The 21,660-nt window shown below is 40.3% G+C and overlaps 1 protein-coding gene across 2 annotated transcripts in view; it reads left to right on the forward strand.

The window, feature by feature from the left end:
- The window catches only part of DRAM2 (DNA damage regulated autophagy modulator 2), a 337,805-nt gene that overhangs the window by 69,348 nt on the left and 246,797 nt on the right, over nucleotides 1–21,660 (forward strand). The window contains exons 1-2 of one of the 2 annotated variants that reach the window (XM_044076653.1): nucleotides 5,058–5,207; nucleotides 5,280–5,466. In XM_044076653.1, the coding sequence (XP_043932588.1) occupies nucleotides 5,336–5,466 (131 nt within the window). In that variant the 5' untranslated portion in view covers nucleotides 5,058–5,207; nucleotides 5,280–5,335. Of the gene's footprint in view, nucleotides 1–5,057; nucleotides 5,208–5,279; nucleotides 5,467–21,660 lie in introns of those variants that run through there. The other variant, XM_044076654.1, reaches the window with a different exon arrangement.

Here is a 21,660-nt window from a genome sequence, read left to right on the forward strand (position 1 = left end):
TTACAAAACACTGCATTCAGCAGACTTATTGTTAATTAATGAATAAAAAATAAAAAATCAAAAGAACAGGTTTGCAAGCATTATTTTGTTCATTTTCTGATCATACTGAAATATTTAGTATGAAAATGCTTGGGGGTGGGGTGTGGGGGCAGACCTTAGAGGCTGCAAATCATGGTCACATCAGACCACAGGCTAAGATATCATGAAGCCATGTAAAAGGATATTACATCAGATCTCAGGCTAAGATGTCATGCAGCCATGTAAGGGGATATTACATCAGACCCCAAGCTAAGATATCATGAAGCCATGTAAGGAGATATTACATCAGACCCCAAGCAAAGATATCATGAAGCCCTGTAAGGGGATATTGCATCAGATCATGGGCTAAGATATCATGAAGCCATGTAAAAGGATATTACATCAGACCACAGGCTAAGATATCATGAAGCCTTATAACGGGATATTGCATCAGGCCACAGGCTAAGATATCATGAAGCCATGTAAGGAGATATTACATCAGACCACAGGCTAAGATATGAAGCCATGTAAAAGGATATTACATCAGATCACATGCTAAGATATCATGAAGCCATGTAAGGGGATATTGCATCAGACCACAGGCTAATATATCATGAAGCCATGTAAGGAGATATTACATTAGACCACAGGCTAAGATATCATGAAGCCCTTTAAGGGGATATTGCATCAGATCACGGGCTAAGATATCATGAAGCCATGTAAAAGGATATTACATCAGACCACAGGCTAAGATATCATGAAGCCTTATAACGGGATATTGCATCAGGCCACAGGCTAAGATATCATGAAGCCATGTAAGGAGATATTACATCAGACCACAGGCTAAGATATCATGAAGCCATGTAAAAGGATATTACATCAGATCACAGGCTAAGATATCATGAAGCCATGTAAGGGGATATTACATCAGACACCAAACTAAGATATCATGAAGCCATGTAAGGGGATATTGCATCAGATCACAGGCTAAGATATCATGAAGCCATATAAAAGGATATTACATCAGACCACAGGCTAAGATATCATAAAGCCAAGTAAGGGGATATTAACACTTTATTGGAACAATGTGTACTATGCTTGCAGATCAGTTATGATGCTTTTAAATTTCCTGGTTTAAGTGATATATGTAATACTGCTTGTTTATAAAAATAGACTATTACAATATTAAGAATATTAATTTGTGGTGCAGTCTGATTTCAACCAATCAATTTATTAATTGCAGTTTTCCATGATTGTTATGGTGTATAAAAATAGCTTTGGTTTGTTAACAGTTTGTCTTATGAAGTTTTCCAAGGTAAGGACAAAATCCCTTATGATTTAAGTGTGCAGTATTTTAATAAAGCAAGATTAGGCATCTCTGGAGTATGCTTTTATTTTAAAATTTTCTAGAGTTTCACTGTTGGCATTTGTTATTGGTTAGTACTTTATATCTGTTCAATTCATCATGAATTCTGCCTTCACATCCTTACAAACTATATCAGTTGGGATCAAACTCTAAACTCTGACCTTACATGAAGGCATTTACAAGGTTACTTCCGGTTTGGAATACTTTCCCTACTCTATCAAATAGCGAATGTAGTCACTTTTTCTTCTGTTTTTTTGTGTTGTAAGGTGTTTCAAATTGTTATGGCTCCTTTAATCACTCATTTGAGATTCAGTAACGTGTTTCCTACCTGTTTACTGGACATAATCACTGCATACAACAAAATACGTAAACAAAGTCAATGAAATAATATATAGGCAGAGTAAATGGATGGGTGGTAGGAGCACTTTGATAAGGGAATTGGTTCGCAAGTGCATTATTCAATTAAAAGTGCTGAAGGTATGACTTGAATGTGCTTGGTGACCTGCCAAGTACAACGCCATCAGTGGTTTTAGACTCAGGCTAGACAGTTTTAAAGGCAGACATTGGACATGGTTCTAGTGATTGTTAAAAGTGTCACGTAGAGCAGTAACTGGAAAAGCCTTGCTTGGGCAGTAGGGCTTGTTTTACGGTTTAGTGGTTGCACTGTGTGGCCCTACAGACTTGTAGGCTCTGTTCACATATATTGTTATGAGCAGAAACCATAACTCTTGTGCTTGAATGTGTCTTTCTTTCTTCATACACTCACATGTTCAATTTTCAAGCTTAAAACATAATGGCTTTTAAGAAGCTTAACAGTTTTAACACCATGTTAATAACTGTATTTCCTACATACATAATACAGATTAATTTTGAAGGAAGTTAATGACGGACTTCTAATTGTAAGGGGAATTGTATTACTTAATCCTAAAAGGTGCAATGTAATATATTCATTACATGTTTTTATGTTATTATTTATTTTTTAGTATTAGTTTCCCCAGTCTGGTTTTCCCATCCCAGCACTATATTCCATGAATAAACTTTCAAAGACAACTGTTATGACACTGTGTTATAGACCAGCCAGATAATACCTCTTAAAAAAAAAAAAAAAAAAAAAAAAAACAAGGCACATAATTCTTGAAGCTAATCCATTGAAATTGTCCTGCACTACATTTTTTGGTAAGGGAATTTGGTACTTTGGCATTACCGCAACCAGATTTATAACCAATAATACGTAAGTACCAAGTATTCATATGTTGTTCACGTGCCAACAAAATAATTTCACGTTATTGTGTCACTTTCAAAGTGTATAACTATTTAAAATGTACCCGGATTTTTAGGCTCTTGTTCTCCCGTTATGTTAGGTTTTCACCACATTTCTTGCACTACCATGTTGACAGGAATGTCTGTCATCGTTACTTAATTGGCAAAGCTTCCTTTCAGTTACAGCAGAAAAGTTAATGTAAAAGGTACAATTGGTAATGTCCGTTTTCAGTTTGTTACATGTACCGATCATATTCCCGCAGTCAGAAATTAAACGGGCTGTTGCACATAACTGCTGCTTCTCTTCCTCCTGCAACTGATTGCTCCAGTGTACCTAATTCCCACATGTGTGTCACTGCCATTGCACATATACATACCTATCAAATGTCTAGCTTTGCGCACAATGTCCAGCTTTTTGACACATATTTTTGGTTTGTCCCTCATAAAATGTGTGACTGTCTACCAAGTCAGCTGGATGATCTAAGGATGGAAGTCAGTAAGTAATGATATACATACGCTGCATGTGTAGCAGCAGCCAGCCTAATTTTACTTCTTATTAAGTGTCCTTGGCAAAGGACGCTATCCAGGAAGAGGAATTTAGCCGTTATTCCTGCTCCTGTTTCAGAACCAGTCTGATACAATAGTAATTTGGAGTTTACACACCCCTTTCTACTTTTACATAAACTTGTTCCACAATGACTTTATGAATTATACCAAGTTAGAAATCTGGTTACGATAATACGTAAGTACCAGACATTTTTGTACTTTTTTAAGTTCTTTCGGGTGTTGTATTCAAAGAGTAAAAATGCAGCACTATATTCGATAATAGGATGGATCAGCTGGATCAGTGTGAAGTATAAAACGGTACAATCTTTTCAATGGAGTGACTAGACATTCCTTTCAGAATTTGATTTTTTTTGAAGTTGGTAGATTTACAAGTATTGGTGTTTACATTGTTCTCTGACATTTTCCCAGGAGCTTTAATAGGTTGATAGGTTCTTAGGTAAGTACTAGGCTAGCTTCCTTCATGAGACATTTTAATCCCAGCCACTTTCCCTTTTTGTACTAAAATTAACCTCTCCCATTTGATTAGAGCTTGGCCTCAGCCATCCCATGATCAATAAATATATATTAACTGGATCATACCATAGATAAATTGAGGGGACCCAAGCATGGGATAAAGCAATTAGGAGTTGCCTCTGTCCTTTAGTAGTATGGAGGGCAGTCCCGAGGTAAATTTTCTGTTTCCCACCCATAAATGTAAGTTGCTCTTGAAAATAGACAGGGATGAACTTTGTTTTATGTGGGTGGGGAGTCTGTTCCAGAGTAGGGGTATTCTCTGTGAGATATACCTGTCCCTTTAAACCATTCTGCTGATGTTGCAGAACAGATCTGGATCCCTATTTCTGATGCCATTTGACTTGCTGATGTGTAGTAAATCCATCAGTAATGAGTCTGAGGATGCCTTGTATGACAGACACTTGCCACCTCTTATTAGCAGTCTGTAGGATGTCAACATAATTCTGATGCCATTTTTATTTATCATTTGAGCATTTATATGTAATCATAATTTATGTCCTTTTGACCAAATCCCATGAGGCTGCTTTTACTTACAGTAATGTTGAGGTCATTTATGATGGAGAACTTGGTATACTTTATTGACACAACTATGTTAATCAGTTTGCAATCATCACTCTAATAGGTTGTCCAGGGTTCATTTCCCACTTTTATATCACAAAATAATCCAAAAGAAATGAGTCAAGTAGAGAACCTACTTGAGTTTTTCTCTAATTTTGGCCCTGCATAGGCATAACACTTTCACATGTACTAAACAAATTGCACTGAGGTATTTCTTAAATTTGATGCAAACTGGAGTAACTAATTATTTGGATGATTTTGGGGTTGCTTGGTCATAGTGTTTGCCTAAGCAGCTTTTTGATTTTGGCTTGTTTCAGTGATAATCCTAAGTGCCTTGTTGTTATGTAACTCACTGCCCTGGTAGGGGATCATACATATACGTAGCTCCTGATGTTCACTGAAGGTAACACTTCATTTCTTTCTTGTAATTTAGATTATAAAATGCATCAGGTATGGTTGATTAAAAAAAGATACTAAAGCTATATATGAAGGAGATATGGAATGTTGGCTATGATCTGCTACCTCATTTAGTAGAAGGTAAAACAACCTTCTTCTATGCATTTTAGCTGAAGAACCTTGAGGAGAAAAAGATGGCATAAAGTATTAATAAGAAAGAAGGTTCTACATTAAGTGACAACAGCATTTCCAAAATCTTGTCAACGTTGTTTGTACCATGAAAGCTGTTCAGTGATTCTGAACTGAAAGGGTTAATACAGAGCTGCTGAAAAAGTTTCCTTGTGTGAGAGCTGCATGTTTCAAACAGGAACAGAAACTAAACAGTTCTGATTAGTAAAACCCTAGTTGAAGAGGCAGGAAATGTGAATACTGATTTAACTACAAAGAAGTATGTCTAAAATGTGTGTAGCAGAACAAATTAGCATTTTGTGAAACAGAAACATGGATTTGTAACTAAAGTTATACGGAGGTAAGTGCAAACTGCTCAGTTCTCTGCTTACCTGCGGTGCAAAGATATGATTACTTTCTGTTTATGTTGCAGGTTTGAGAGGTTGAATCACATCAGGAGAGAGACTTGTTATTGAACAGCGTCTCACAATGTGGTGGTTTCAGGAGGGTCTGTGTGCACTGCCAGCAGCTTTGGTTGTATGGACGTCTGCTTCCTTCATCTTCCCCTTCATCATTGCAGTATTACTGAAGCATGTCGACCCATTGGTACCCTACATCAGGTTAGTAAAGCTGTTTTCATTTCTCAGTCTCTGTCTCTTTCTCTGGAGGTTTTTATTGGTTATACTACAAATAATTTTGCTTTTTCTAGGATCTTTAGAACAATATTGTATAGAGAATGCTCACAGCTGTTTTCGTACATGAATGCCAGGTTTAGGTTAGGCTTGTAGTATGGAATTTAGTATTCTCTTGGAATACAGCATCTGCTCTTCGAGGGTAAGGATCCAGAATGTATTCAGTCTATACTTTTCATTGCTGAGGTGAGAATTCAGAAATTAATTTTTGCACATAATGTGATTCTTGTCAGGGTGCAGTATCAGAACACTGATCGATTACACATGCTTCCTGAACTTTCAGTATGATAAAATGAAAGATCTGGCTGGCATTGTCAGATTAGTAGTGGTACTTTGCTCCCTTGCTTGAGCTATGTTTTGCAGGATATAAAAGATAGTTTGTGTCTTCTTGAAGTTTCACTGTGTATGATCTAGTTTCAGATGACATGCCCTGACATCTGACATTTGCTTAGTGAAATAGATGTATATTAAGGACTGCAGATTGCTACAAAGAGAACAGTGAAAGTGTGTGTGTGTGTTTGTGTGTGTGTGTGCATGTACACGCAGCTGTCCGTGTGTGTATGTGTGTGTGTGTGTGTGTGTGTGTGTGTGTGTGTGTGTGTATGTGCATGCAAATGTCTCCGCACGTGTGTGTGTATGTACAGGCAACTGTATGAGAGTGTGTGTGTGTGTGTGTGTGTGTTTGTGTGTGTGTGTGTGTGTGCGCGCACATATGTGTGTCTGTGTATCTGTGAATGGGCGTGTGTACATGTATGCATTTATGTGTGCACATGAGTGGGTTGGGTATTGGAGTCATGGGACAGGAAGTCTTCTCTGGTAATGTAGCAGCCCCAGTGTTCCATCTAGTATAGACCTCTTCCCACACTGTCTACGACTTTTGTTTCTGCACTGGACACTTTTGCAGTAGTGTTAGAACAAGCATGTTGACGTAGAGAAGGGTTTTCTATTTACATTTTCTTTTAATGCTCTTTTGTTTTTATTTGCTATTTATTCATTGTTTTCATTTGCCATATCTGCTTGTTTATGTTTTTCTTTATTATTCCAGTTATATTTATGCTTTGTTTTCAACTGTAAGAGCTATTAGCTGTTAGTCTTTAAAATTTCACACTTCTGACTCTTTTTAGAGTGGGACACCTGTTCAAAAGCTAGGATGTCAAATATTGTTTAGTGTGAAAACAGGAGGAAAACATTACTTTTCAAAACTTCTACTTTCCATGTACTTACAGCAAATCCTAAGTTGATATTAAGTTGGTGCAGGGTCACCTTACTTTGCATGGGATCATTTAGTAAAGTAGTAATTCATTAATTTAGTGTTGCCCTTGGAGTGCCATTTAACATTTTTGCTGTTGTTTCAGTATCATAGAGCCAGTTTTCAGTATTATAAAATGCAGTCTTTCTACGGAAAAATGTTCCTTAAAACGTTGTAAGGCAAACAAGCATGTTAATAAATATATTATGCTTTGTCAATGTACAGATCTCAAATCTTTTTCTTTGGTTACTGAAGAAGTGTTTTGTTATTTGTTGTCCTCTGGGATGATCAAAACACTGCCTTTGTTATATTTTCCATAAGTGCTTTTTACCTCATATGCTTGCCAAACAGCAAGTCTTTATCCATCCATTCATTCTCCATTCATTCTCCCCTAGTCCATCAAAACCATTTGCACCTAATATTACCATGGGCAGGTGAACCCCTGTTTCTAGTGGAGATTAGCCTCACCATGACTTACTAATGGATGCTTGGATGTTAGAGACCACAGCATCCCTATTAATTGTCAATATCCAGGTAGCCACGAAGAGTGTTTTGTTCTTTAAACCCTAACTGAACAGATATCCTTCTCCTTCACCAAGATTGCCTTTATCCTGGTAGCCATAGGGTCTGGCTTCACCACCCCAGACCATTTCAGTCTGTGTTTAAAGATGAACCCTAATGTTCTCAGGCCAGAGGACTTCAAAAGAAGCTCTGCCAAAAAAGGCAAACACTCTGGTGAGGGGTGGGATTTTTTTTCTGTTAATCCTATCCCCTACCCCTGGCTATAATATGTAAAGTAGCATTTTTACAGTCCTCTTGATTTCTTCTGTGGGTGATGCAAAACATTAGAAACGACTACATGGATTACTTTTTTTTATAGCCAGGTTGACCTCTAATGGCTTGAGATTGCAATATTGTATGTTATGAGGTGTTTCATAGGTTCATAGCTTGGTACTAGGCTATCGGCCCTAGGGCCTATACAAGCTTAGCCATAACAATTCCCTGGCAATTTCTTCCCACAATATTTACTTCCCTGGATCCCTGTCTAGCAGGGTGACTGATGTGATCCCTGGGGTGAATTTCCTATCTCCCATCCAATCGTCAAGGTTCCTTTTGAAGAGGCCAGCGAGGTGCTCTGATTGACAGGTATGGGGAGTCTATTCCAGAGTCTGGGGAGTCTCCTGGTCAGGAACCTATCCCTCCAGCATGTTTTGTTCATTGTGATGACAAGGTTTAAATCCCTGGAGCGTGTGGCTCTGAGGGATTGGGATTTCTTTAAGTGTAGCGTGTCCAACACCTCTGGGTTTGACATGGCCTTGATGTTAAGCAGAGGTCGCCTCTGAGTAGACGATATGCAACAGAGTATAGCTGGAGTTTTTTTAGATGGTCAGCATAGGGCATTTGCTTTAGGCCTGCCATTCTTTTAGTGAGGTATTTCTGCGGTGTTTCCAGTTGTTACAGATGTCTTGAGAGGTACATACCAAACGGGACATTGTATTTTATAATGGGTCTATGAGGATGAGTACAGTGGGACAATAATCTCCTTTTTTCTGGATGAAAAGCCCTTAGTGATGAGGTGTGCCACATAGAAGGATTTCCTGACTGTTGTGGCAATGTGGTTATACAAAGGTGAGACCACTGTCCACCTGTGTCCCTAAGTCTCTTATCACAATTTCAGTGTTTAGTGTACTGTCATCTATGTGGTAATTCACGGGTATATGTTTTTTCCCATAGGGGATAACTATACATTTCTTGTCATTGAGCTTGAGCCCATGGCTCTGGCACCAAGCATCTGTTTCTGTAAGGCCCTTTTGTAGAATATCCACATCATTTGGGGACTCAGTAATGGCTCCCAGTTTGCAGTCATCGGCGAACTTTGTTAGTCAGAGTCCCTTAGTGTTCGCCTGTACTTCAGTGAAGTAGATGCCAAACAAGAGCGGTCCCAGGACTGAACCCTGAGGTACTCCACTTGTCACTTGTCTAGAGCTGGATTTGGAGTCGGCTACTTTTACAGCATGGGTTGTGTCAGTAAGCCAGTTGACAGCCCATCGAGTGACGTAGGAATTAATGCCCAGCATAGTAAGTTTATCTATGATTTCAGAGTGGGGGATGGTGTCAAAGGCCTTGGCGAGGTCCAGATAGGCTGTGTGGACTGCCTTACCCTCATCCACAGCTCTGGAGACTGATTTGAAGAAGTCGATCAGGTTCAGGAGACAAGATCAGCCCTTCACAAACCTAAACACTGGGTGGGCTCCAGTGTTTGAAGGTTGCCAATGTCTTTGTTTATAAGTTCCATGATAATACGTTCCATGGCCTTGCAGATCAGGCTCGTCAGACTGATGGGCGGTAGTTCCCAGGATCCCCCCTTGTGGAGTGAGATAACTGTAGCTGTGCGCAACTCAGTGGGCATGAAGCCTGAGGTGAGGCTATGATTAAACATGACACATAGGTAAGGTGCCAGTTTATTTTGTAGTTCATGTTGTACACACCCTAGGACGTCGTCTGGTCCCATGGATGCTGTATTCTTAGCTTTGGAGAGTGCATTTTTTACCTGTGTGGCCGTTATTACCGGAATTTGGCAATCTTTCGGTACTGAGATGAGCCCTTTAGGGGGTGAGTGAGGGGGTGAAGTTGTCACTGAATCGATCTACCAGGATATTGGCAATATCCTTAGGATCAGTATTTTTAATGCCATTCTGTTGTAGCTCAGAGCAGATCTGAGCATTGCCATTTAGATTCTTGACATAGCTATAGAATGCCTTGTGGTTGTCTTTGGAATCTTTGGCAATTTTATTTTCGTAACTAGCGTTGGAGGATTTTATAAGAGATCTCAGCTTCTTACTGAGGCTGGTAAGGGAGTTTTTTGCATCCTGGGATTTTCCTCTTTTCTGCAACAGTTTCTTCCTTTCGTTGTAAAGTTTGTTTATGGCAGGGGACCACCAGATTGGCATTCTTTTTTTGGAGGAGAGCATCTTGGTTCTATTTGGGATGGCACGATTCATGCACGAGTGGATCTGCTCATACAGTGCCGTAGTGTAAGGTTCAGCAGTCGAACTTTCAGTTCCCATCTGCATGGCTTCTGACTTGAGTAGCATGAAGATGGCTTTGGAGAAGTTTTTTACAGAGGTTTCCTTATTGGGGGGGGGGGGGGGGTATATCAAGTGTGATTAGTTTATGGTCAGACCTGACCAGCGAGGGGGTGACCATAAGTGTGGAGCATCGATTTCCCATGTTGGTAATGACCAGGTCTAGGACATTGAAGCCCCTGGTGGGACTATGGATTAGTTGATCCAGGGCATTGGAATTTATGAATTCCAAGAACCATTGGGCAAAGGTGTTGGTACACGAGTAGTTTTCCCAGTTAATGGCAGGGTAGTTGAAATCACCCAGTATTAGGGTGTTTGGTTGTATCTTAATATTTTCCAGTATGTTTAGAAAGGTGTAATGAGAATCTTGGGGCATGGTGGGGGATCTGTAGCAAGCTACAGTTTGGATTGCAGTCTTAACTAGTGTTAGTTGCACCTGGAGAATTTCAGATGCATTGTGTTGGGCAACTAGCCTGGTGGTGTGAATATCCTTGGTGAATATGGACACTCCTCCACCTTTAGTGTTTCGGTCCTGGTTTGGTGGCTGAAAAGTGTGGTAAGAGTTGTAGTCTGGTATTGCAGAATTGCTCTCTGGAGCCTTGAACCAGGTCTCACTTACTGCACAGATATCGATGTCTCCATTTTTAGGAGTGCCTTGAGAGAGTGCATTTTGAGGTTTAGACTTCTAACATTCAGTAGCATTACCTTCTTACTTTGCATGTTTGTACCTGTTACGGTGGTGGTTTTGTCTTGTGAACTTTGCCTAAAAAAGGCACTATAGGGCTGGCAAGAGCCTTAGCCAGTAACCTGAATCCCAGGGGTGACAGGTGCAGACCATCTCTGGAAAAGCATCTTGGTCTGTCGATCATGTCATCCCAGGCAGACAGATACTGGATCCCCTTTGAATGACACCAGAAGCTTAGCCAATTGTTGAAGTCATTCATTTTGTCCTTATACTGTGGTATCATTCTGGGCGAAGGCAGGATGCTACTCAGAGCTAGGGTCATACCTGCCTGGGCCACATGATCCGAGACCAGTTCCATTCACTATAGAAAAGCCTGGCTAAATGCCAGTGTTCATCTGTAGCAGACATCCTAATCATATAATGACTCCTGTTGTAGTTATCCCATTACTCACTTATCTGCTATTATGTTGAGTTATCTCACAACTGTACTGACTTAATAATGATCCTGTCAGGATACCCCTTATTAATCATGGCAAATCGAGAAAAATGAGGTTATATCCTTCTGGGTATTGGGATATTTTTTGATCCTCCCCTCTGACTTCGTCTAACCTCAATGCCTTTTTTAACACCTTTGTTGAATTATCACTTGTGACATAGGCAAACTTACATTTATATAAAAGTAATCAAGCCATATTAACAAGTTTACATTTACAAACATATATATCCGCTGTGGTGGTGCTGCGGTAGCGTTGTTGCCTCACAGTAAGACGATGTCCGGTTCGATTCTCAGCTAGAGCGTCTTCTGCATGGAGACATGCGTGAATGGGCGTATGTTGTGCGTCAGGGCTGGTAACTCGGCACATAAAAATCAACTACCAATCATTAGCGGACTGGAGTTCCGCTGTGGCGACCCCTAACCGGGAAAAGCTGAAAGACACAACATACATCACGTATATTATTTTATGCAACATAATCAAACCAGCATTAGATAAATAAATTCTCTTAAACCTCATTCCTTCCTCAAAACATTTTTCTGCATGTATTGTTCTCACAATTTCCATTTTTTTCTATGTAATTCACTCCTAGCCTCTTCTAAAGATCCCACTTCCTGTTCTTTTATGTCTGTTACAATATTCACTACTTTAAGTGTGGTTCATTCAGACTTTGATTTCCATTTTCCAGTAATTGTTTTTTTGGCAGCCACCAGAATTAAACTTAACAAGGCCTTACCATGTCTAGGCAATTCCGATCCTGTATCCCAGCTCAAAAGAATAGTTCCATATGTACACTCATTTGCTTCTCCAGTATTCCTGACAGAGTACTCTGTAGAATTTCTTTTTAACTCTTCCAACTCATTACACCTCAAGACCAAATGTTTCCAGGTACCTCTTTCTTCCCCATTATACCTCCAATATTTGCCATCTACCTGAGGAAAAATTCTTTAGAGTTGCTTGGGGTATAAAAATATCTATGCAAACACTTTCAGGGAAAAATGCTAAATATTCTAGATTGAGTTGTATATTTGGGAGCCATACATATGTCCTCCCATTGTTTCTTCGTCAATTGCTTAATCTCTCGTCCCAGTCTTTTCTGACTTCCTCTGATTTATTCCTACAGTTATTGTGCAATATTTTATATGAATTATCTCCTTTTGACAGCAACTTTTGCTCTAGATTCAACTAAAAATTTAACCAGTGCAGGTCCTTCATGTATGATTCCCCTATCCCCTTCACTTTGTCTATACGCTGATATCAATCCCTGATACAGAAGGTAATCTGTAGCCTGAAATTCAAATGTCTTCTTGGCTTCTTCCCATTCCTTTCCCTCTTTAATTATATGTCCCCAGTACCTTGGTTCCTTTGCCAGCTTTCTTCAGTAAATTCCAGCCCCTTCTTTCTTATTCACTGTACCCATAATTGTAATCATCATCATTGGCAGAATCTCCTTTCAGTTTTCCCATGTTGGCTTAATTCTTAGTATAATTACTGCTACTTTATGAAAATAATATTCTGTTTGACTGTTGATGTGAAGTTGTCGTATCTTGCCTTCATTCTGTACTTTAGACTCAGTCGTTTACTAAAGTTCGAGGTCTCCAACCAGCTCGTGGCATTCCCCAGATCTCTAAACAGATCGAGCATCCTTCAACTGGCTGTGGCTATTTAAAAAACTTGTTTTATATACTAAAAGTTAAATTTTCTTAGTAGTTTGCCTGTGTGTTATTGTTTAAAAAGTTTTTTTTGACTTTTTCTAGCACAGTATTTGACTGTGTTCTTTTTTTTTTTTTTTTGTGGTTTTCACTAGGGCAGTAGTTTTACCTCTAGGCCTGCACATATATCGCTATACGGCTTTTCTGTGCTAAAATATAGTTGTTGAATTTGCTGTTGTTTTTCTGATAGATCTTACATTAATTTTTCAAGTCACTCATTTAACTTAGGGGCGGCTCAGCTCGTTTTTAGTTAGAGGGCGGCTCAGCCCATTTTTAGTTAGAGGGCTCGCGCTAATAAGGTTGTCAAGTGTGCTTTGTTAGTAGTTTGTCTGGTGTTGGGTTTTCCTTTTGTAAGGAGTTTGGATCCTTTCATTGAGTCAGCTCATTTAATTTAGAGAGCGACTAACCCATTTAAGTTAGAGGGCCTTTTTCTTCCCTGTGTGTTTTGTTGTTTAAAAAAAATAAATAAATAAAAAGTTAGAGTTTGATTGTTAGAATAGTTAAATAGTTTTGTTCTGTTATGACTGGATAGTTCATTATACTGCTAATATTGCTGTAGAATATTCTCTATTGATAGACATGTCAAAGCAATTAAAAGAGTTTAAACCCTCTGGGTTCAAGAGATGTTCAAACTGCTCCCAGAAAATGTCATTAACAGATGGTCATTCAGAATGTGTCTATTGCCTCGAACCCATACATTTACAGGAGTCGTGCTCCATATGTCATTCTTTCAGTTTTTGGGTTCTCCTGGAAAGGAAAAACAAGCTTATTATAAGAAGATTGTTGAAGACCTCTTTTTTGGAGTCCTTGCAAAAATGCAGAGTACATCTAAACAAACCCATTCTAGATCTGAGAAGTCTAGTAAAAGATCCTCATCTTCCTCCAATCAATCTGGACCTTCTCAAAACATTTCAAGACTGTCTTCATCTGACCCAAAATCCGTTGGGTCCAAAAAACCTTCTACCTCGGTTCCTCCTGTTTTGGAACCAATGGTACTGCAGTCTCGGAGCCAGTCCCCTGTCCTGGAGCTGGTTTCTTTGACTTTGAGGTCACCTTTGTTACAGAGATCAAGATCTTCTGGCCCTTCTTCTCAGTCCTCGAGGAGCTTATCAGAAGAAGATGTGGATCGTGTTGTGTGGAGACTCTTGAGTACACTGGCACTAGCCAAATTGTTATGGGATCCGACCCAGCGGGCTTTGAAGCTGAGTGCACCTACCCCATCTCTACTGATTCCTTGTCTGACCTGCCTCGAGGCCTTGGAGCCAGAATGCATGGAGCTGATAGTAGTGGAACCATCAGTGCCCAGAGCTGCTCTAAGCTCTACGGCTTCAACCTCTGCTCCGACTTCCTTGGTGCCGTCTGAGCTCGAGGAGTCTAGGAGCTGCCACTCTCTGGTCAGGTCCGGAGGGGACAGTCAGATCAGACAGTTGTCGGATCTGAACCTGCCTCTCAGGGCCTCGGCATGGGTGAGCTCAGCTCCTACATCTGATTTGGAGCCAATCCCCTTGGCATCGGGGAAGCCTTCTAGTTCTTCGGAGCTGGTAGCTTCCTTGAGTCATGGGTGGGGTCCTTCGTTCTTCAGAGCCAGAAGCTTCCTCAAATTATGGGCGGGGGGTCTTCGAGGTGATGAGGAGAGTGCTGTCCCCATGAGCAACCCCTCTCTCAGGTCCAGTCATTCCTCCCCAAAGGCACCTGTGTCCATCTCAGCACAACTGATCCCATACGGTCATGGAGACCCAAGGCCTCAGAGTGCCCCAGCAGATGAACCTGTCTCTTCCAAAACCTCTCCAGAATGTCCTTCTGAAGAGGTCTCTCACAAGAGATTATGCAAGAGGAAGTATTTGGACTCCCCTGAGGAGTCAATCACATCAGACACAAACCTCGATGAGTCAGAAGGGTCCCCACAGTCGCCCTCTGAGGATGTCTCCTTTGCAGACATCTTAGAGTTCCTTAAGCAGAGAGGCATCTGGAAGCCCATCAACCCTTCTGATGAGGAGTCTGTCGACCTGAAGGCCTTTGGGCCTCGCTGTTCTGTCACTTGGGTGTCTCCGCCTTTCAACAAGCTTATGGAGTTAGTTTGTCAAAAGGCATGGGAGTCCCCAGATTCAGTGGAGCCTGTTCCCTGGAGGCCAAATAAATTTATTACATCCCCCTGATGAAAAAGCATTCCTTACAAAAGGTGTCCTGGTAGATGCTATAGTGGTGGTGGTGGCCACCAAGAAGGAGCTATCAGAAACGTCCACTTCTGTCCACCCCCGAACAAAAAGTCATGTATGATGGACAAATACAGAAAGCACATGTTTTCTTCAGTGGCTTTCACTCTCAGGTCCCTGAATTATCTTATGCACTTCCCTAGGTTACAGAGAGATCTCCTGAAAGGGCTTGGAGATACTCTCCAGGGTTTAGTAGCTGTGGGGGTATCAGATAGAGTGTCCTCCCAGCTCTCCACCTTAAATTCAGTAGTCAACTCATCCATGAGGCTCATTTCTTATGCAGCCGAGGGAGCGAGTAGGGCAGTGGCATCAGGAATTTCCCTTAGGATACATTCCTGGATGTGCTTGTGTAACTTTGCGGAACCCTTCAAGTCATCCTTCATTAACGCCCCCTTCAATGGCTCGTCCTTGCTCGGGACAAAGTTAAAAGACACATTAACCAGGTGTGAATAGGAAGGAAAAACTCTCTCTGCCATTGGAGTCCATTTTTCCACACCTTCTAGGCCTTATCCTAAAGGCCAAAAGAGTGGAAAAATGTGGATTTGAAAAATCCCAGAGAGTTTTTCAAGAAACACATGGTGAGAATTCCCCCAGGGGGAGAGGGGAAAGCAATAATGGAAGACGCCGGCCATGCAGCGTAGGGGGGTCTGCAGAACTAGGGTGACAGAGAATCTTTCTTTGGTAAGCCCTTTCATTGCTCCTGAAAGCAGGCCTGTCTGCTCTTCTCTGGAGGCAGTTGGGAGTTGATTATCCTTGTACCCAGATGCCTGGCTAAAAATAACAAAAGACAAGTGGGTACAAGGCATCGTATCCAGAGGTTACTCAATACCCTTTTCAGTTCCCGCCCCACACATAAAAAAATTCCCAGACGTTCCACCTAGTCACAGAAAACAAGCAACTCTAGAAATACAAACATTACTAGATAAAAGAGTCATTTAACCAGTTCCCGCAGACCAGATAGGATCTGGGACTTACTCAAGGTTCTTTTTAGTTCCATAGAAAACAGGAGACTGGTGACCCATACTGGATCTCAGCAGATTAAACAAATCTGTAAAAAAGACAAAGTTCCAGATGGTTACACTGCAGTTGATACTTCCCTTTCTGGGAAAAGACAATTGGATGTGCTCTATAGACCTCCAGGATGCGTACTACCACATAAAATTGGACAGGCCATCCAGGAGCCATCTGCATTTTCGGCTTCGAGTCAGTCATTACCAGTTTCGAGCTCTGCCCTTTGGTCTCACCACAGCCCCCAGAGTGTTCACCAAATGTATGGCAGTAGTCATGGCTCACTTAAGACGTTTAGGATTCCAGGTGTTTCCATATCTAGATGACTGGCTCCTAACCACCACCACCAAGCATCTACTAATGGAGGCAAGAGACACCACTCTGATACTTTGCTCTCATCTATAGATCACAATAAACTACAAAAAATCTTCCTTATTGCCATCTCAACATATCGCCTTTATAGGAGCAGATTTAGACACTACAAGAATGATAGTAAAGCTTCCAACAGGGAGAGAGAGACAGCCCTTCGGGTACAAGTTTTGGACCTGCTTTGCAAAAGGAAGACTCAACCAAGGACAGTTCTGTAGGTGCTAGGCACCATGGCAGCAGCTGTAAACATAATTCCCTTAGCATGGCTGCACATGAATATTCTACAGTGGCTGCTTTTTCTCAGTGGTCCATGCAGGAACTTCCAATGTTGCACCAGATCATGTTAACAGAATCTTGCAAGAGAGACCTTCATTGGTGGCTTCACTCCGATCAAGTCACGTTAGGCTGACCCTTTGTTCTTCCACAACCCCTTGCCACAGTGACTACGGATGCTTCACAGATAGGGTGGGGGGGGGCATTATCAGGGAAGAACAGTACAAGGCACAGGATCACAAGGCCCACTTGCACATCAGTGCCCTAGAGATGAGAGTGGTGCTTCTTGTGTTGCAGGCATTCCAAGACTCTCTCCCACTAGGAACAATTGCGATCCAAACGGACAATATGTCAGTGGTATAGTATATAAACAAACAAGGAGGAACCATATCTTACCCCCTTTGTTGAGCCCCTGAGAGTATGGCAGTGGGCAACCTTCTCCCAACACTTTCTGGTAGCAATGCATATCCCGGGGAAATCTAAAGTGATAGCTGACAAACTCAGCAGGGCAATACTGTTGCCTCAAGAGTGGTCCCTGAAACAAGATATAGCAGAAATGATTTTCAAAAAATGGGGCCAGCCTTGCTGTGATCTCTTCACCACATCCATGAACGTCAAATGCAACAGCTACTTTGCCCTAGTCCCCCCTCTGGGAGAACCCCCAAGGGATGCACTTGTACAAGATTGGCCCTCGGGTCTCCTCTACACCTTCCCTCCTTTTCCATTGATTCCCAAAGTTCTTCAGAAAGACAGAGTATTGGGAAGGACATTAATTGTTATAGCCCGTTACTGGCCTCGTCAAAATTGGTTCCCCTTCTTGCGGCCTTATCTTCAGGAGGAGCCTTGTATTCTGGACCCAGTGCTGGACCTTCTGACCCATTCATGGGGAATGCTCCATCCATCTCTTCAAATCCTCAAGTTGACAGCTTGGCTGCTCCAATTCCAAATATAGCCAGGCTACCTGACCTTTCACCCTCAGTACAACATATCCTGATTTCTTCTCGCAAATCCTCTACGAGAAGATTATATCTCAGCAAATGGAAAAGATTTTCCTCCTGGGCCTTACAAAATCATATTGACCCATTCTCTGCATCTATATCCTCTATACTGGAATTTTAACAAAACCTTTTAAGGAGGGAACAGCTGCAGCCACTATTCGATACAATTAGCAGCAATCTCTAAATTTCATTTTGTTGGAGGAGGACCGAATGTTAATGTTCCACAGACTTTGTAAAGCTTTCTTAAGAGGTACGACCCTGTTAAGACCTCCCATTAAACCACCTCTACTTCCATGGAGCCTAAATTTTGTTCTATCCCATATAGTTCTTCCCCGTTTTGAACCTGCATCTTAATGTGACTTAAAATTCTTAACCTGGAAGACGATTTTCTTAGTGGCTATCACTTCAGCTAGGAGGGTTTTGGAATTACAAGCATTGTCCATCAAACCTCCACATATACTGTTTCACAATGACAGAGTCTCACTTCGTACAAACTCATCATTTTTACCAAAAGTATGCTTAGAATGAAACTTAAATCAATCCATAGACTTACCAGTCTTTTTCCCCCAAGTATGGCAATAAGGCAGAATACGTTACACCAACTTGATGTGCATAGACAATTGCATTTCTATTTACACAGAACAAAGGACTTTAGAAAGACTGATCAATTGTTTTTATCTTTTTCAGACTCCAAGAAATGAGCTTCAGTAGCAAAAAACACTCTATCCAGATGGTTGTTAGACTGTATCTCATTCACTTATCACTCAGTGAACAAACAACTTCCAAGCAAAATAAGAGCTCATTCTACCAGGGCTATTTCGACCTCTTCTGCCGTTCGTCCAAAATTGCCAATTGATACCATTTGCGTGGCAGCAACGTGGGCAAGGTCTCATACCTTTATCACTCATTACAAAGTAGATTTGGCCTCCAGGGACAGGGCCTCTTTTGGGTCCACTGTTCTGAAGAATGTTCTCCCATGAGTCACCCAAGAAAGATGGTGCTAGGGACGCTGTCCCACAAGTACAGAATGAAGGCAAGATATGACAACTTCACATAAAGAAGTTATGTAGTCACCATAAGGTTCCATGTGAGTTGTCCATGTCGCTTCATTTTTACGCCCCACCCTCCTACCCCCAACCTTTGGCTTCTGGAGGATCGAGATCTTACTATTTGGCATCAAATACTCTCTGACCTTCTTCTTGGCTTATAAAATAATTAAAAATCTATATATGTGGATATTAGTATACCAGCAAACAAGATCTGGGGAATGCCCTAGAGCATCGTGGGATAGGGAGTAATCCATGAGCTGGTTGGAGACCTCGAGCTTTAGGAAACTGCTGAGTCGGAACTGATCCCACAAGTACAGAATGAAGGCAAGATAGACAGCTCACATGGAACTTCATGGTGAGTGCATAACTTCTTTTTATTTTTCTTAAGAAGCTGCACCCAAAAATCCCAGTTTTTCCTTATTTCATGAATTACCCCCTGCTTCATCATAATCCCTTTCCACTTTGAATTGTAGCATTCTGCTTTTGTTGTGTATAAGAGCCTTAACTGTATAGCTCAAAAATATCCCTTCAAATCAGGTAATCCTAAACATCCTTGTTCTATTGAAAAGATCAACTTATTCCACTTGACTCTTGTCCTCTTCACCTCCCATATATAATCCTTCAGTTCTTATTAATTACTATCCACTATTTCTCCGTTGGTTGATAAAATATGTCTGACCTGTGTATAAAACTAAAGGGACTAAAACCATTTTTAGTGTTTGAATCTTGCTGTCCATATCTGTAGACAAGGCCTTCCAGTTTCTCAGTTTTTATATTATGTTTTGTTTAGTCTTTTCCCACATATCCTTAGCTGCCATAATAGAATCCTTTTTAACACATGCTGATAAAAACTTCATTTTATCATGTCCTCATAAATATGGGTATTGCTGAACCAGTTCATGCGTGGGTACCCGATGACCATTTCTTATCCATTCATTCCAAGATGGGTAGTGCTAGGTCCCAGGTTGCCACCATACTGTGAAATCTTTTGTTTACTTATGTATTTATTTGTTTGTGTTTGTCTGTGTTTTTATTTGTTTATTTAGTTATATTTGCCCCTACAAATAATCCAGTCCATGTACAGATATCCATGGACCCAAACATTTGTAAGAGTATCTATTGCTTTTCTTTCAGTAAATTGTTGGTCCTGACAATGTCCTGAGATCCCCCCAACTACAGATTTCCCATGTATCTTGAGATCCTATCTGCAGATTTCTCATGGGAGTAGTGTGTCATCCAGCAGTTTTATTGCTCCATCCAGGCTGGTCCTCCAGCATCTAGGCATCTATCCAAATCATTGTACAGTTTTTTTCTTAATCCAGGTGTATTAGTTAAGTGCTTTCATCCCTAGTTTACATCACAAGACTTCATCAGAACTAAAATGCAGTGTTAAAATCTCACTTAAAATAATCACACCAATTAAAATAATCACACCAATTAATATTCCATCAATAAAATAGGTGTTCCAATAAAACACATGAATGCATGCCCCAGTTTAACCATTGTAATGCTGGAGCTTCAAAAAACAGGAAATACTAGTGAATCCATTTAACCCTGGGTACACAAAAGCATTGAAGCATAATTGCCATTTCAATTCACAAAGTTCAAGATGGTCTGGTAAAGTTTTTTCTTTAGGGTCCGATATTATCTGCTGTATTACTAAAAAACAAAATTCATGCCCACTATTCTCAGTTATATGTTTACTCAAGGCATTAGTTTGCTTTCCTTTTTAATATCTGTGAGATGTTCATACATCCTGTCATGTAAATGTTGATATGTCTTTCCTATATAGAACACTGGACATACCATGCACTTTGCTAAATAAACTACATTTGTAGACTGGCAATTAAAATGTCAATTAATAGTTAACCTGAAAAAAAAATGTATTTGGCTCCTGTAGTAAGAATATATGGATATTGTTTCCACATTCCACATTTTAAATTAACAGGAGGCCTGTTTTACACAATTGTGACATATTAGTAGACTCCAATAGAATTTTTAAAGATCTATCTTTTCTAAACACTATATTGGGTCTTACACCCACCAAATGTCATACAATGTGGTCCAAAGCAAAAAAAAAAATCAAATTTTTATGTATAATGTTCATTACAGTTATTACTATCCTTGTTGAGTACTGTAATATTTTATTTACCATAAATCTTACTGGTGTTAGGTTAGTTTTCTGTTACTCCATTTCCATCTAAATTAATGACTGGACTTTGTTCATAGTACAAAATTGGTCTATATATACCATTCTGTCTCTTCAAGATGATCTCTTCACTGATGCTATTAAGCATCCTTTCAGGGTACCCTCTTTTCCTGAACATACTCAAAATAAATTCAATTTCACTTAGGAAATCTGCTTCATCAGACACCATGTGTGCTGCCCGTACCAGCTGCCATGGATCTTTTTTGATAATGTGGATGGCAGCTGTATAATCCAAATAAAAACTGGAGAAGGCGGGTTTACAGTAAATTTTGGATTTAACTTTATTGTCGACAGAATTTACTGATAACTCAATGTCCAACTAGGTAATCGTTAAATTACTTATACAATGAGTGAATTTTAGGAATGTAGTTGACCTGTTAATATATTCGAGAAATTCCATTAACTGGCCTTCTGAGCCTGTCCAAACCCAGAACAAATCATCAAGGAACCTTGTATAGAAAGCAATATATTGATAAAAGTGACTTTTAACAACAAATTCAGTTTCCCAGTAGGACATCACAAAATTGGCGTAGTTGGGGGCACAGGGTTCTCCCATAGCTTCATCAACCTCCTGTCTAAAATACTGGCCTTTGAAATAAATTAAATTATTGTAAAGCATGATTTACATCAAAGCTACAATCAAGTTAATTGTATTCTGCTTGAATTTCTTAGTAACGGCCAACTGTTCTTCAACCCAATTAAGTCCAACATCATGAGGATTGATGAAAAAATATTTTGAACATTTATAGTGATGAAAAACGTATCATGTGTGAAACT

The sequence above is a fragment of the Protopterus annectens genome, chromosome 7.part0, assembly GCF_019279795.1.
Source record: "Protopterus annectens isolate FY-2018-M chromosome 7.part0, PAN1.0, whole genome shotgun sequence".
In the NCBI taxonomy this organism is placed as follows: domain Eukaryota; kingdom Metazoa; phylum Chordata; order Ceratodontiformes; family Protopteridae; genus Protopterus; species Protopterus annectens.